Consider the following 14,550-nt stretch of genomic DNA (forward strand, 5'->3'; position numbering starts at 1 on the left):
GAAGGTATCCTAGTATAATCCCACCAAATGATTCCCAGGAAAAATCCGCCGTTTTCTCACAAAACATTTAATTTCTAATACCATTACAAGCAATAAGTAACACTGAAAATGTAAAAAATACACAAACGGCGTTTCATAGTTATTGTTGGCTGGAAAAAATAAAAGTGGGCTGGCTTATTGGTGGCTGGCTTATAATTTTTATATTGTTGGCTAGCTTGACACAAGCGACACAAGCAGTAGTTGGTAATCCATGGTTGGTGGAAGAGTCTAAATGTCATCCGTAGTTGGTGTGTGTTGTGTGTCAGTGTTCATCATCATTTTCCCTCGCGCAACGAAAGGAAAGTGAAGTGGTGGTTCTTTGCAAAGATCGTGGCAGAGTAAATAAATACATACACTTTTTTGGTTGATAGTGCACTGTTTCCGATAGGTTTGTTAACTACTTCTACTTTTACACCTATACACTCTAGGCAGGCTAGAGCTATAATTTTGATGATGTCGGTCACGTTTGAAATTGGTTAGGCCTAGTGATATTCTTATGAGCTTAATTACTTATTTTCTGTATAGGCCTAGATATTTTTATTTGGTCAATTAATAATAATTAAATTGTTTTTTTAATATTATTTTACAGGTCTTGAAATGTTTCAAAATGGCCATTTGTGAACATCGTTTAAAGATTATTAATATTATGTTGACACTATCTAAATGTAATTAAGTAATTAAATTTTTTGTATAGAGAATAATATTATATACAGTATTTATGTGTATTTTATTATTTTATATGCAACAAATTACGTAAGAGAACAGTTTAATTTACTGTTAGTAGTATTAGGCCTACAAAATGAAAACTAAATTCAATTTGAGTTCAGATAAAGTAAGCCAACAAACCCATTTTTATTTTCCCCGATATTTCTAATATGCCCTTTATTGTGTAGAACTAGTATTAGGTGTATGGATATACGAATCACACATAGATTTATAATGGGTTTTTTTTCTTGATACTATCAATGTTTAAAATTTTCAGTAAAATGATCAAATTATGCGATTGATTAAAATAAGTAAACATAACATTTCTAAGTAATAAAATGCGACCGATTTCAAACGTGACTGATATCATCAAATTTGTAGTTCAAGTGGTGTGCCATACAAAACGACAAAAGTTAATTTTATCGCAACCAAATTTAAATGCGACCAATTTCAAACGCGACCGGAATCATCATAAACCGGCCATGCTAATCCTCGCCTGGTAGCGTTTTATGATATAAAATGATGTAAAGTACATGTTTTTAAGATGCCTTAGTCGTAAATTTAACTTAAATATATTTTTCTTTCCAAGAACAAGTTAAAATCAGTTAAAATGTTGTTAAACTTTTCATTCGTCACAACGCGGAAACAACAAAAAAAACATCACTTACAGGGCGGTCTTCAGTTTCGGAAAAAACATAATCAGTATTTTGACAGTTTTTTATATCAAATATGATAACTGAAATTATCAGAATGGTCTAAAATGTTTCCAATTCTAGGGTTTTATTTCTAGATTTTTCATACACTTTTAGTACTATACAACCATATATTTTAATGAAGAAAATGAATATTTTAGGTGTAAACCAGTCTATTATTTTATGGATCAATGATTTTTTAAAGGATAGGAAACAATTTGTCTGTTTTAACGAGTGTAAAAAGTGAAGAAAGACATCCTATTTTTGTATCAGGATCAGAAAATGTTACAAACATGCCTATACCATAGGACGATTTTGGGATCATCTTGCTTAAAAAATCAATACCGGCAATCTTTCATGAAAAATCATTTCATTTCATTAAAAAAATAAAATAACATTGTAGGTAATTAATTAGGCATAACAATTCCAAAACAACCATAAAAATTGGTCAAATATAACAGAGATAGGCCTACATTTAAAAAACCTCCTCTGTTTTTTTCTGTAATTTCGCGCAGTTCAGTAGAAATAACTTGGATGGGTACATAAAACAATGGCGATTAAAATTATCTTATCTTACTATGTCATTTTAAAAATGTAGTATAATAAGCAGGGACGAATTATTTGCCATCTAGTTTTAATTATCAAAGTTTATATTTAAGAGATTATTGCTATGTTTATTATTACTCATGGTGAATAAATACTAAATTGTAAAAAAAAAGGCATTTATATTCTCTGTTGATGTGTTTTCAAAATAAAGTCACACAAATTGCATGTAACTTTATTTTGAAAACATATCAACAGAGAATATAAATGCCTGTATACCGCGTGTACGGTACACTTGTAGTATTAAACAATTTATTTTAGCAATTTTAAATTAAATTCACGCAAATTTCAATTTCAAGTAACTTTATTTTGAAAATCTGTGATCATACAATAATGCTGGAATATGGTACCGTATAAAAGAAAACATTGAAATCTCACAAATTTCAATTTCATGTAGACCTAACTATATTTTGAAAATACATGGCATGCAGCACATTGAATTATGCACATAGTACACATAATACACGTTCAAAAATTGTAAAAATCAATTTTTAATCAAAATTAGAACATGGCAGTCAATTTTGAGCATTTCAAAAATGTTGCTATTTTTGTTTTTTTTTAGTAGTTTAGTAAATAATAAGAGTTTTTGCATATACTGTAGGACAGATGAACACATTGCATTTCTCCTAAGGGCCTGTTTCTGCTGAAAAAATAAAAATAACCGATTTTTTCTAAGTACCACAAACCACAGAAATGATCGCGTTGCAACTGAAAATGTTCTCCAACGTTAATCGGTTATCTGGTAATCGCTTTTTAAAAATCACGTCATCCATACCCACAGCGCAGTTCAAGTTATGGAAGGCCGATGAGAGTTGGTTTGTTTACATCCTATCGCTGCCTAAAACTCTCACATGTAGGATTAACAAGGTCAACAGCCATAAGTCGCGTGCTCTCAGAAAACCAGTTCAAAAAGTACAGAAAAGCGATAAAACGCATAGTGATACCGGACCGACAGACAGACCGACCGACATAGTGAACTATTGAGTCGCGTCCACGCGACTAAAAATTGAACTCGTAAAGCTATATTATTTGTAAAATAAACATCTAGTAAACTAGACCTACTACCGTACCACATACAACAGAATAATGATGTTATATTAATAAGGGCACGTCGGCGAGAAAAGTTCGTTTCGCCGTTAGACGTTGGTTCTACTGTAGGGCCTAGCTAGGCTATATATTTCTACCGAAACAACAGGCCTAAAAAAGGACATGCAAAACATCGTTAGCCTGGACTGGTGGAATGTAACGGTGTACTTGTAACGAAGAATCTTGGAGTCTCTTGGTATAATTCTCCCCCACAAAATAATAAAAATCAAATGTTTTACATTTGATTGTTATTCGGTCAGTCCACATCGCTGATCGTCGTCGATCGCGCAAATAAACAGCATGCCATACTCTAGAGGTCAAAGTGGGGTCAATAATCGCTATTTGTGTTGCAGCTCAAAACTGCTCCGCAATAATCGGTTAAAACAAGAAATAATCGATTAAAACACGCAATGGATTGAGTGTTTTTAATCGGTTATTTTATTTTGCGCCGTTTCTGCTGCCCAAAAATAATCGATTAAAAAAATAAACGGTTAATAATCGATTATTTCTGCTCACCAGAAACAGGCCCTAAATTGTTTGTTAAAAATAGCAAGAAATATTATATGGTGATAGATATTGCAGATGTAAACTTTTTCTTTTAGGTTGATTCAAGATGGTTACTATTCATGTAATTGCTTTGTTGGCTACTACTCTGCAAGGTAATTTTTTCTTCAGTAAAACAGTTAATCAAATAACAAATTCCACAAAACACATTCAACATGACTTCTTCATGGTCTATCAGTCCACTATTAAACATACCATTCTAAACTAACAAAGTCTTACAGTCACTATTGAACTCGGAGTGCAATCAGATGTTTACTGCATATTTAGAAAATCAACCTGTAGTATCGCTGTTCTACTCCATTGCTCCATTTTTAAACGGTTTCGGTCTTGGCTCTTGTTGGTTAACTGCAACAAAGTTGCCATGTGTTTTTTTTTTCCGAGAAATATTTATTTTAAGTGCCAAAAAAGGGGGTTTTTTTTATCGATATGAGGCTTTTATTATTCAAATCTATTAGTGAAAAAGCACACATACCATAAAGAATGTCGATGTATTTCATTTTTGAAACAAAATTGTGAATATTCCGTGAGGCTCAACTACAAAACCACCATTTTGTGATATGATGTCATCGTAAGCCAATCAAAGCTGAGCTTTTCCGCTTGATCGGCACTCACGGTTGAATGATTTTGGATTCTTGCTATTTGATTGGTGGACGCGAATCGCCCACAGTGGAATGTTTTCTCTCGTGTGTACCGTAAAGTCACATGGTCTCTCTGTACAAAGTCAATAGAACTTTCTATTATACACACATTTAGAGCAATGAATTTGTCCGAATTCCGTTAAATGAACCGCTTTATATATTATATAAAACATTTAATAACATGTTTTATTGATATTTTCAATGGTGGCTCGAATATGAAATATAGGATATTTTTCTCTTTCGTCATAGCTCATCACATTTAATAGAGCGCATCTCTACTTATCCGTATTCCATTTTCCTCCAGATTTTGGTATTGTCTAGGTCAATCAATTATCTTTCACATGATTTACATTTTTTAAAATTTTGATGACATCATCTTCAAAAGCGTGAATTACTTGGGTCACTTATTTTCATCACTACAGTAAATTTCAATATGTTATAGCTCCTCAGAATGAAAAGTGATATTCATGATTAAAACGTTTTCTGGAAGCTGTTGAATTGTAGATATGAATTCATGTACAAATTTTGCACATCGGATGTTGTGACGTCATCATATGGCCAGATAAATTTAAAAAGTCGTATTTTCGTCTTTTGCATCATAGTTCATCACATTTAAAAGAGCGCGCATCTATATTCTACGTATCCAAATCTTTTCAAAACGTTAACATGTTGTTGCTCAGATAATTCACTTCCAAAATTGCTATCTCCGTGTTTCATTTTGATAACATCGTCATGTTGGAATAAAAGGATGTATGTATGTAGTATGTATATAGTATATAGTGTATATATACTATATAGAGAGCACACTAACAACATTTTATTTTCTTCAGGTCACAATGGCATAATACTAATAGTTGTCTGTTTGCAATATTCTAAAGTATGACGTGCACATGGCATTTGCGCGGCGGATAGCCTAACTCGTCAAAGTGACGAGTTCAAATCTAGTTAGAAGTAGGTGTGCATAAAAGAAATTATGAATGTTATATTCATTTGCCACATGAAAATATAACCATTCATATTTCACCAATTAAATTTGTTTTTACTATTGTGCTCATAAACATTTTTTAATTTGTATTATAGTACAGTTTGTGAACTCCATCCTCAAGTAGGAATGCCTTACTAATGTACTTCCATTTTCATGTTGGGATTTATAATTACTGTAAGTAGATTGTTATTTTTGATACTAAATGTTGTATATTCTATTTCAGTTATAAATTGTCAAACTGAACCTGTAGCCAATGTACAAGATGCTATTGTAAAATTAGATGAAAATGCTGTTATCACATGTGATTACACACTCACTGGTACAAGAACATTTCTGGCTGCTCAATGGTACAATAGCACATCTACAGGAGATAGGTTGAACCTTCTTGTTAATAGTGCTGTTACAAATCCAAATGGTAGATATGCAGTTGACACCACACAACCTGGCGTGGCTAATCTCACCATTGCAAACACAGTGTTGTCTGATGATGGATACTATCTATGTAGAATTGTTGATTCACCTGATGCTGAAACTGGTGAACATTTTGGAAAACTTACTGTTCAATGTAAGTATTTATTTAAATTTATATTATCAGGCATTTTTTGGAATTTGATGGGAGTAAAATTGTTTGATGTTTTTCTGTCAGTTATAAATTCCATTGACATCATTTTATTTAGCAATTTACAGTAGCCTCCTAAATGTAAGATAAGAAAGCGTTCATTTAATTTGCCAATGATAACATCATTGTTCTGAAATATTTTGTAAGACTTTTTTCCCTAAACAACTACAATGTGAGAATGTTAGAAGAATCAATTTTGAACTTTAGTTTATACTGTACATCTTTCCGATGTAAATCCCAAAATTGTTTTAATAGTTGGGGCTGTTTGGTTCAAATTCTTGCAATAGCACCAAATTTTGTGTTTTGGTTCTCTGCCTCATCCTTTTTCAATTTCTGCCAGGCACCAACAAATTTGACCCCACAGGATCACCTAATTTGCATAATTCAAAGTGGCAGCCATTTTTATAAAAAAATTCTTAATATACAACCACTTGTCGTAGAGTGTTGTTTTTGGTATTAAATTGTTCAGAGTAGTGACATTTTTATTTGGTCCAATAAAAATTTTAACAAAAAAACTACTGGAAATACTATTTTTGACCTTTGACCTATAATACAAATCATTGTCATATTTCACCGATTAGATGTCATGGAAAGGTGCTTTTAGTATAACATTTTGTTTGTGTTAGTTCTCTACCTATTTCTGTCGGGCACCAACAAATTGGATCACCTAAATTGCATAATACAAAATGGCGGACATTTAAAAAAAAAATGTTTAATATCTCTTTACAACCACTTGTTGTAGAGTGTTGTTTTTGGTATCAAATTGTTAAAAGTAGTGACATTTCTATTTGGTCCAATAAAAATTGTGAGAAAATAATTACTGAAAAGTTCCCTGAAATTTGCGGGTTTTTCCCTGATTTTTAATGCAGATCCCCGCATACCCGAAAGTTGGTTATTTCCCCCGAAAATAAATCTGGACGATTTAGGCCTAGGCTAGCTAGGCCTAGCCTAGAGATTTTTCATCTAAAATTAAACAACATTTTCCCAAAACAAACATGTTATTTCACAATTAACACTCCTGGCACTGTTTATAATGCCGCCCAGCATTTAAACAAAAGCATTTATTAGGGCTTTGTTTCACAAAGTAACAGCCATCCATCAACTGCCAAGCCAATCATACATGTGACATTGTGTTGTTTTGTATGTCACATGCAACAGTAGCGGAACGATTCGGCCCTGAGACGATTCGGCCCTGAGACGATTCGGCCCTGAGACGATTCGGCCCTGAGACGATTCGGCCCTGAGACGATTCAGCCTGGGACAATTCGGCCCAGGACGATTCGGCACACTTATATTTCAGGCCTCGAATTTGGGGATTTTAGGGGCAAGGCCATTTGGCCTCCGGTTTTCGTTGATTTGAGGGGCACCAAGGCCAAATGGGAGTGCACCAAGGCCATTTGTTTTTAAATTGAAGGGGCACCAAGGCCAAAAATAAAAAATATTTTAATAACTAGGCCAAAATTTAAAAATAGCTTGTTTCCGGTTAAGCGCCCGGGTCGAATTTTTTCCCCTATTCATCAGATTGCGTAGTAGGCCTAGTACTAGTATAGTAGTAGTAGTAGTAGGAGAGGACTGTCTACATCTTTTTGTATTTCATATAAATATTACGTGTATTTACGATCCATATAATAATTATTAAGGTACGATGTTTAGCGTTTACAGTTTACCGTGTGGCATGTGAAGCCAGGCCCAACCAAGGCCAGGCACAGCGGACAGAGAAAACATGATACAAAAACAATTTGTTTGTATTGTAGGCCTTAACTACAAACTATTCATACACAGAGTTTTAACCATGGTAAAAATCAAGCCAATAACATTATGTAGTAGAATATAAATTATTGTTATTTTCCGAGTTTCGATTTCTGAAGCTTTTTTGTTAGTATAATCCATATTTATAAGAATTCAAAACACGGACGGACGCCGACCCCTCTCTCTCTTTTTAGCCTTCTGCACGTGTATTGTGGACTATACCATTTCCTTGAGTTTGGTAAAAACGTGTTTGTTAATTTAGTGTACGACGTTGTTAAACAAGATTTTTCGATGTATCTGTCGGCTTGAGGTGGGTGCGATAAAATATATAATATACTTCCAACGATCTTCGGGTTGAGGTGGGTGCCGGTTTAACTTTGATACTAAAAGTGCACCCCTAATTTACACGTATAATGGACTACACCATGCAGGAACGCACATGGTATTTTCTTATCAGAGGGTGCGTGTACGTCAAAAGGAATTGTTTTTCCAACGATCCTGATCCTTCCTCACGACGAGAGTACGTCGTCGTGTGAAATTTCTTATCAGAGGGTGCGTGTGCGTCAAATGGAATTGTTTTCCCAATGTATTGATGTGTTTGATCGGATCGGTGGCGGGAGGCCTGGATAGGCTAGGCTAGGAGTGCGTGTAATTTTTTTCAACGAAGGCGGCTAGCTCGATTATTGAGACGGGGATGTTGCGACTTTACTTTCAGTGACCTCCGATCGAGGAACGTTTTTAGATTATTAAAAGTGTACACCCCTGTATTCTAATGTACTAGCTATACCACCATGATTTACCACGCACAGCGGCCGGGACGATATTGTTTTGGTTAATACACATGTTCGATGTTTTGTCTAAATGCGTTTAGGGAAATCCCCTTGCAACGAAGACAGGCGATAGTTTTGCGTCTCGTCCGAGTCGTGTAAACAAATATTCTTGACATTATTTTCCAGCTACTTCGGTGGTTTTTATTCTGGTAAAACTCGGGAAGGGCACTCATGGCTAACGCAAAAAAAAGGGCAGGCCAGTAGTGGCCGTGGGTGCTGTTCATTTTCGAGGGCATTGACGGCCAACTGGGAGGGCACCGACGGCACTGGCCGCGGTAAAATTCGAGGCCTGTACGTTACCGATGAAAGAGTAAATCCCACCGATCCATAGAGAGTCGATTAATTCAGTGTGATATTGAAAATATCATTGATATTTATTTTTTAATACACATAAAATTTTTACAAGAAAAACAATACAATCAATCATTGTTTTAACTGAAAACTTTATTTACAATATACAAGTTACCGCATTTTAGACGATTCAGACAACAGCCAATACTAGAGATCGAAAGAGAGACATGGCAGTAACAAAACACGTGTTTACATCTCTCGGCGGCGGCTGGTGAAAGCGCGTCTCAGTTGTTATAACACTTTGTTACGCGGTCTTTTGTTTCTTGGCTTGTGGTCATGTCACGTGTCTCGTATGCATTGGGCTCTTTATGCATGCCGCGCCTCAGCTCTAGAAAGTACAGTACCTGCCTGTTATTAATCTATTTTTAGATTGGTTGTGGTTGATATTTTTAAGCGTCACGGATAACGTTTTAAGCGTCACGGCCGACCGTAAAGCGTCACGGTAGAGAACCTAAGCGTCACGGTACCGTGACGCTTTAAAGGCCTGGGGAAAACACTGTATGAATGTCGTGTATATTTTTTGTTAAAAGCAAACTTTGACTTTATTTCATATCTTGATAATATAAGGAATGAAAAAAAATATGTTGCCATTTTTTCTAAAGACATTTAAAGGACCAAATTCAAGATGGCCACCAACATTCAAATAACCCTATTTAAAATCAGAATATCACCAATAGCACAAATTATGAATGTGGAACAAGTCCGTTTTGATGGTATTACCCATTATACAATCTTAACTATGTAAAGCGATAATCTGTCAACCTTCTTGGATTTCAAAATGGCCGCCACTAAAAATTAAATTCTTTAAATATTTTTTGTTGTTTGTACAGAATGTTCTAAAATAGTCACTTCTCATAGGATTATCTATCTAAATATAAGGCTGTCTAAAGTTGTCAATGTTCTCTATATAATATAATATCCCTACTATGACCCTTGAATTACCTAATCGTTCAAAGTTGGAGTTGCAAAAGTATGGAACAACTTACATTGATATCAAATATTCAACAACAATTGCTTCTAATTCTAATTTATAGATATCATTTCTTTTCATAAAAGTGAAACTTGTATTTTAATTTTTGTATCTCAGACAGGACCACAATATAAAACAAGTGTATTTATACCTTATTGTGAAATCCTGTATAAATATGATGTTAAATAATAAATGCGTTATTGCCATGTAATTAAATTTCTGAACCTTCAGGGCCATCGTCACCAGTATGGTTGGTAAGTTTTCAACCTGTCAACTTTTGGCAGAATCTTGAAGGAAATAAAGATGCAGTACATTCACAAGCTTCATAGGCAGCATTAACTCCCACTTCTCATCTTCTACCGATCTCAACCGATTTAATTAGATATGTACCCCCTACAGATGAACCACCATTATACACTGGTTTGATGAGTGCACATGGTTGTGGTTTAAAAACTCATGTACTAGGGAAAGACAAGATAATGCCTGGTAATGATTTACATCACCAGGAACAACCTACCACCCTCCATTTTAAAGTCTGCCTCCCCTAAGATACTTCTCTCAAAATTAAAAAAATGCACCTTTTCTACTTAAATAATATTTATTAATCGGTCATGTCTCGATCTGCAGTACCAACAGATTTTTGTTTTTCTGTTATTCATATTTTAGATTATGAAATTTATTTTCTTCAATGCATTTCTTTTCTTTATTATTTGTGTTAAGGCTCGCCCAACACAAGATGTTTCCCAACATCTTTCAGGGCTTTTGCCTTCATTTTCTGAAACATATTTTTATAATTCTGTACAATCCTGTTTCTTGTTTTCCTATGTATTCAGATTTTGTAAATAAAAAATGTCTATTGAATATCAATTGAGCAAAGTCATTGAGCATGGTATCATTGGAATAACACAAATTAATGATTTCATCAGAGCTGGCAAATCTAGTTGATGAGTCAACATTTCAAGAGAGATGATATCCTGATTAATGAAGAATGCTGCAATTCTCACAGAGGTGTTTTGGCCATGGTGACATTGGACAGAAAATGTTTGAGGCATTGGTAAAAGTCTTGTAGAAGGCAAACTGTCTATTAGTATATGGGATCCTAAAAAAGGAAGAATATTGGCAAAAAATATATATGACGGTGAATACAGGTGACAAACTTATCAAAGTAAAAGAGGACTCCTAGAGATTCTTTATCATATCACATAGTCAGCTGGTACAGTACTGTATAAAAGAAAGTATGAGTATTTGGCGGTGAAATGAGGTATTGCAGTGCCTTTGCTGATTTGTTTCTGAACAAGCTTGTTGAGATTGCAGATCAGTCTGTGAAAGTTTGATGGATACAATAGTAGAGAACGAAGGAAGGTCAACTTACTGTAATTGCATTCAAGACAGCTCACTGATTAAATATTTCATTTGGCAATTAGTTGTCATTCAACTGAAAAAGTTTATGAGATGTTTTAATATGAAGAAGTGTACTGTACTGTAGACCTCCTGATGGTCAACATTTTGTGTTAATCACCATGTTGTTGTCATAGGCATTTCAATCTAATTTTATTTAACTTACATACGTTTTAATAAGAAACTTAACCTATTAGAAAGCCCTACGAATAATTTTGTGTCAAGATTGTTATACTTATAGTCTGGCCCTTAATAATGTTGGGTTACTATCTTTGTGTACTCGTAGAGAAAACCTTATCCTAGCATTTGGTATAAAAGATATTCTGGCTTCTAATAGATTCAGGGATATGTTACTGTCGTACAAATCCGATAGACTCTGTACTAGATCTCTCAGAAGTTATGCAGGCAATGGCTTGGAGAGGCGTAGGTGTAGGACGAAGTTGTTTTAAACCATAATAAATTTAAAAACAAATTTGTTTTTAAATGTCAAAATGGCTGCCATTTTGTGTTAATCAACATGTTGTTGTCATAGGCCTATCATTTTATGTGATTTCAATCAACGTCAAACTTGCACATGTTTTAATAAGAAATTTAATCAAATTTTTTTTAATGGCGGCCATTTTTAAATTCAAAATGTCAGAATACTGATGAATATAGGTTTATAATAATTCTTATATTATATAGCAGAGAACCCATATGGCATTAATTTTAACTTAAAATATTATTCATAATGGGTGTTACTTTGTCCAATACGGTACATTTATTGGATATTTTACGTATTGGCGGCCATCTTGGATTTGACACCTTTAAGCTTTTTTTAAAAAATGGCAACAAATTTTTTTTATTACTTTACATCCTGAAGACACCAAATCAGCTGGAATTTTGCTTTTAACAAAAAAATGACACGAAATTACATTATGTGGCCTACATTACAGTACTTATTTAAAAAATTTTAAATTAATGAATTGTTTCTAAATAATGTTAAATGTTTCTTTTTATTGCTAATATTTCTTTTCTGTTGTTTAGTTTTATGTACTGTGTAGGTGTTTTGGATTATAGCAAACTTTTCATTTCAACCTTTTGTTGTTATAAAGTATTTTATACCAGTCAAATAAAATATATATATATATATCCAATCTGCAGACAGTACTGTTTCGATCTTATTAGATCTCGTCAGTGCAGCTCAGGTTTCGAAATGAAATGTACCGCAGAACTGGCACAATATATAGGCTGGGCCAGGTATGCAGGACATGGTACACTGATTATATATATATATATACACTTGCACTGATGAAGGGCTACCCCATAAAAAATAAAAACGGGATCCCGACGGGATCCCGTCGGGATCTCCGAATCCCGTCGGGATCTCCGAATCCCGGTGGGATTTATCATCGGGATCGGGATCGTAATTTCGGGATAATCGTGATTTTTTCGGGATCCCGGCGGGTTGTCGGGATTTTAAGCGCAAATTCTGGATGAGCGGGATTCTTTTTCGGGATCCCGCCGCCACGACGGGATTTATCATTATTATCGGGACAGTTAATTTGGGATATGTGGGATTTTTGTTTGTAGCTCCCGTCGGTCAACCGGGATTTTTAGCGCAAATTCTGAATGAACGGGATTTGTTCGGGATCCCGTCGCCACGGCGGGATTTATGGGACTAGTATGGGATAGGCTGGATTTTGCTTGTGCTCGACCCGTCGGTTAACCGAGATTTTTAGCGCAATTTCTGAATGAACGGGATTTTTTTGTTTGGGATTCCACCGATACGGCGGGATTTATCATATGATCGGGACAGTTGATTTAGGGAAGACGGATTTGTTTGGGATTTTACGTTACGTTACGTGCAAATTATGGATTTTGTCTCGAAATTGTATTTTTTATATTTAGCGACATCACGATGAGATTTGTCTGGAATCCCACCGATTAGCGAGATAAGAATAGGATATGTCGTCTGCCACAATCTAAGTTATTTGAAAGCGTCTATTTCGGAATTAGTCATTGGGATCATTTCGGTATACCACATTCGTAACAGACAGAATTCATCTGTAAATTGTATGTATTTTTACCGGTAGTGTTGATAAATGTTTTTGCGTTGAATAGTTTAATTGTGTTTTGTTTTAAATACCACTTATATTAATGATCAAATTAGCTCCGCTGCATCTTTTTTGACAATAGTAGGCCTACCTTATGTGCCACCATTTTATGCGACGCACGCCACGGCTACTTTGATCATTTAAATCACATATTTTATTATTCATTTAACATATCATCTTCATTAATACTAACAACGAGTTGATTTGATTTAACCAATGCTACGTTGAATATATTGATGTTGAGTTAACAAGTTTACGTTGAGTTGATTATCAATGTTAATTCATTAACTGTTACTCTATATATTTAGTATGTTATGTGTTATCTTTTCACTGAATAAATGTCGATAACGTGGTTAAGCACCACTATTTTTAACATGTTTGTTTCAGTTGATCAAAAATGAATTTATTTGTATAACATGACGAAATTACATTATTCCCATTTTTATCAGTTGAATTATCTTTTGTAAAATAATTAAATTACTTAAAATTGTTGAGTTGAGTTATTGTTGAGTTGAGGGTATGACGCTATTGGTTTTCCAGCTGATGAGTGCAATACTGCACTCCTGCATAGACAATGCATGTGTCGTATGCAGGAGATCCGATCAATAGCCACCTCCATAACATTAAGGATCGAAACAGCCGTCATCATCATTGATATAATTATTTCTTTATAAAGATACGGCATACCGTACAAACTAATTAGATCTTAGCAAATTTTAAAAAAAAACACTGAATAATGATGATGATTTGGCTGTCCTGGGATAATAAACCCAGTTTTTATTTTGTTTGCCATTTAAAATTCATATATCTAGGCCAATATACCATAAACTAACTTTGCATCTTGGGGTAGGGACGTCACTCCCTAAGGTTATAATAACCCGCATACCCCGCCATTATTTACAATAACTATGCATCTTGGGGTAGGGACGTCACTCCCTAAGGTCTGTATGACCCGCATACCCCGCCATTATTTACAATAACTATGCATCTTGGGGTAGGGACGTCACTCCCTAAGGTCTGTATGACCCGCATACCCCGCCATTATTTACAATAACTATGCATCTTGGGGTAGGGACGTCACTCCCTAAGGTTATAATAACCCGCATACCCCGCCATTATTTACAATAACTATGCATCTTGGGGTAGGGACGTCACTCCCTAAGGTCTGTATGACCCGCATACCCCGCCATTATTTACAATAACTATGCATCTTGGGGTAGGGACG

At 34.7% G+C, this 14,550-nt stretch overlaps 1 protein-coding gene across 2 annotated transcripts in view; it reads left to right on the forward strand.

The window, feature by feature from the left end:
• The first annotated feature begins 230 nt into the window (after positions 1-230).
• The window catches only part of LOC144849907 (uncharacterized), a 77,591-nt gene continuing 63,271 nt past the window's right edge, over positions 231-14,550 (forward strand). Inside the window, exons 1-3 of one of the 2 annotated variants that reach the window (XM_078707017.1) lie at positions 231-427; positions 3,728-3,784; positions 5,536-5,877. In XM_078707017.1, the coding sequence (XP_078563143.1) occupies positions 3,739-3,784; positions 5,536-5,877 (388 nt within the window). In that variant the 5' untranslated portion in view covers positions 231-427; positions 3,728-3,738. The remainder of the gene's footprint in view (positions 428-3,727; positions 3,785-5,535; positions 5,878-14,550) is intronic. The other variant, XM_078707016.1, reaches the window with a different exon arrangement.

Source organism: Antedon bifida, chromosome 8 (genome assembly GCF_963402885.1).
Source record: "Antedon bifida chromosome 8, ecAntBifi1.1, whole genome shotgun sequence".
Classification (NCBI taxonomy): Eukaryota; Metazoa; Echinodermata; class Crinoidea; order Comatulida; family Antedonidae; genus Antedon; species Antedon bifida.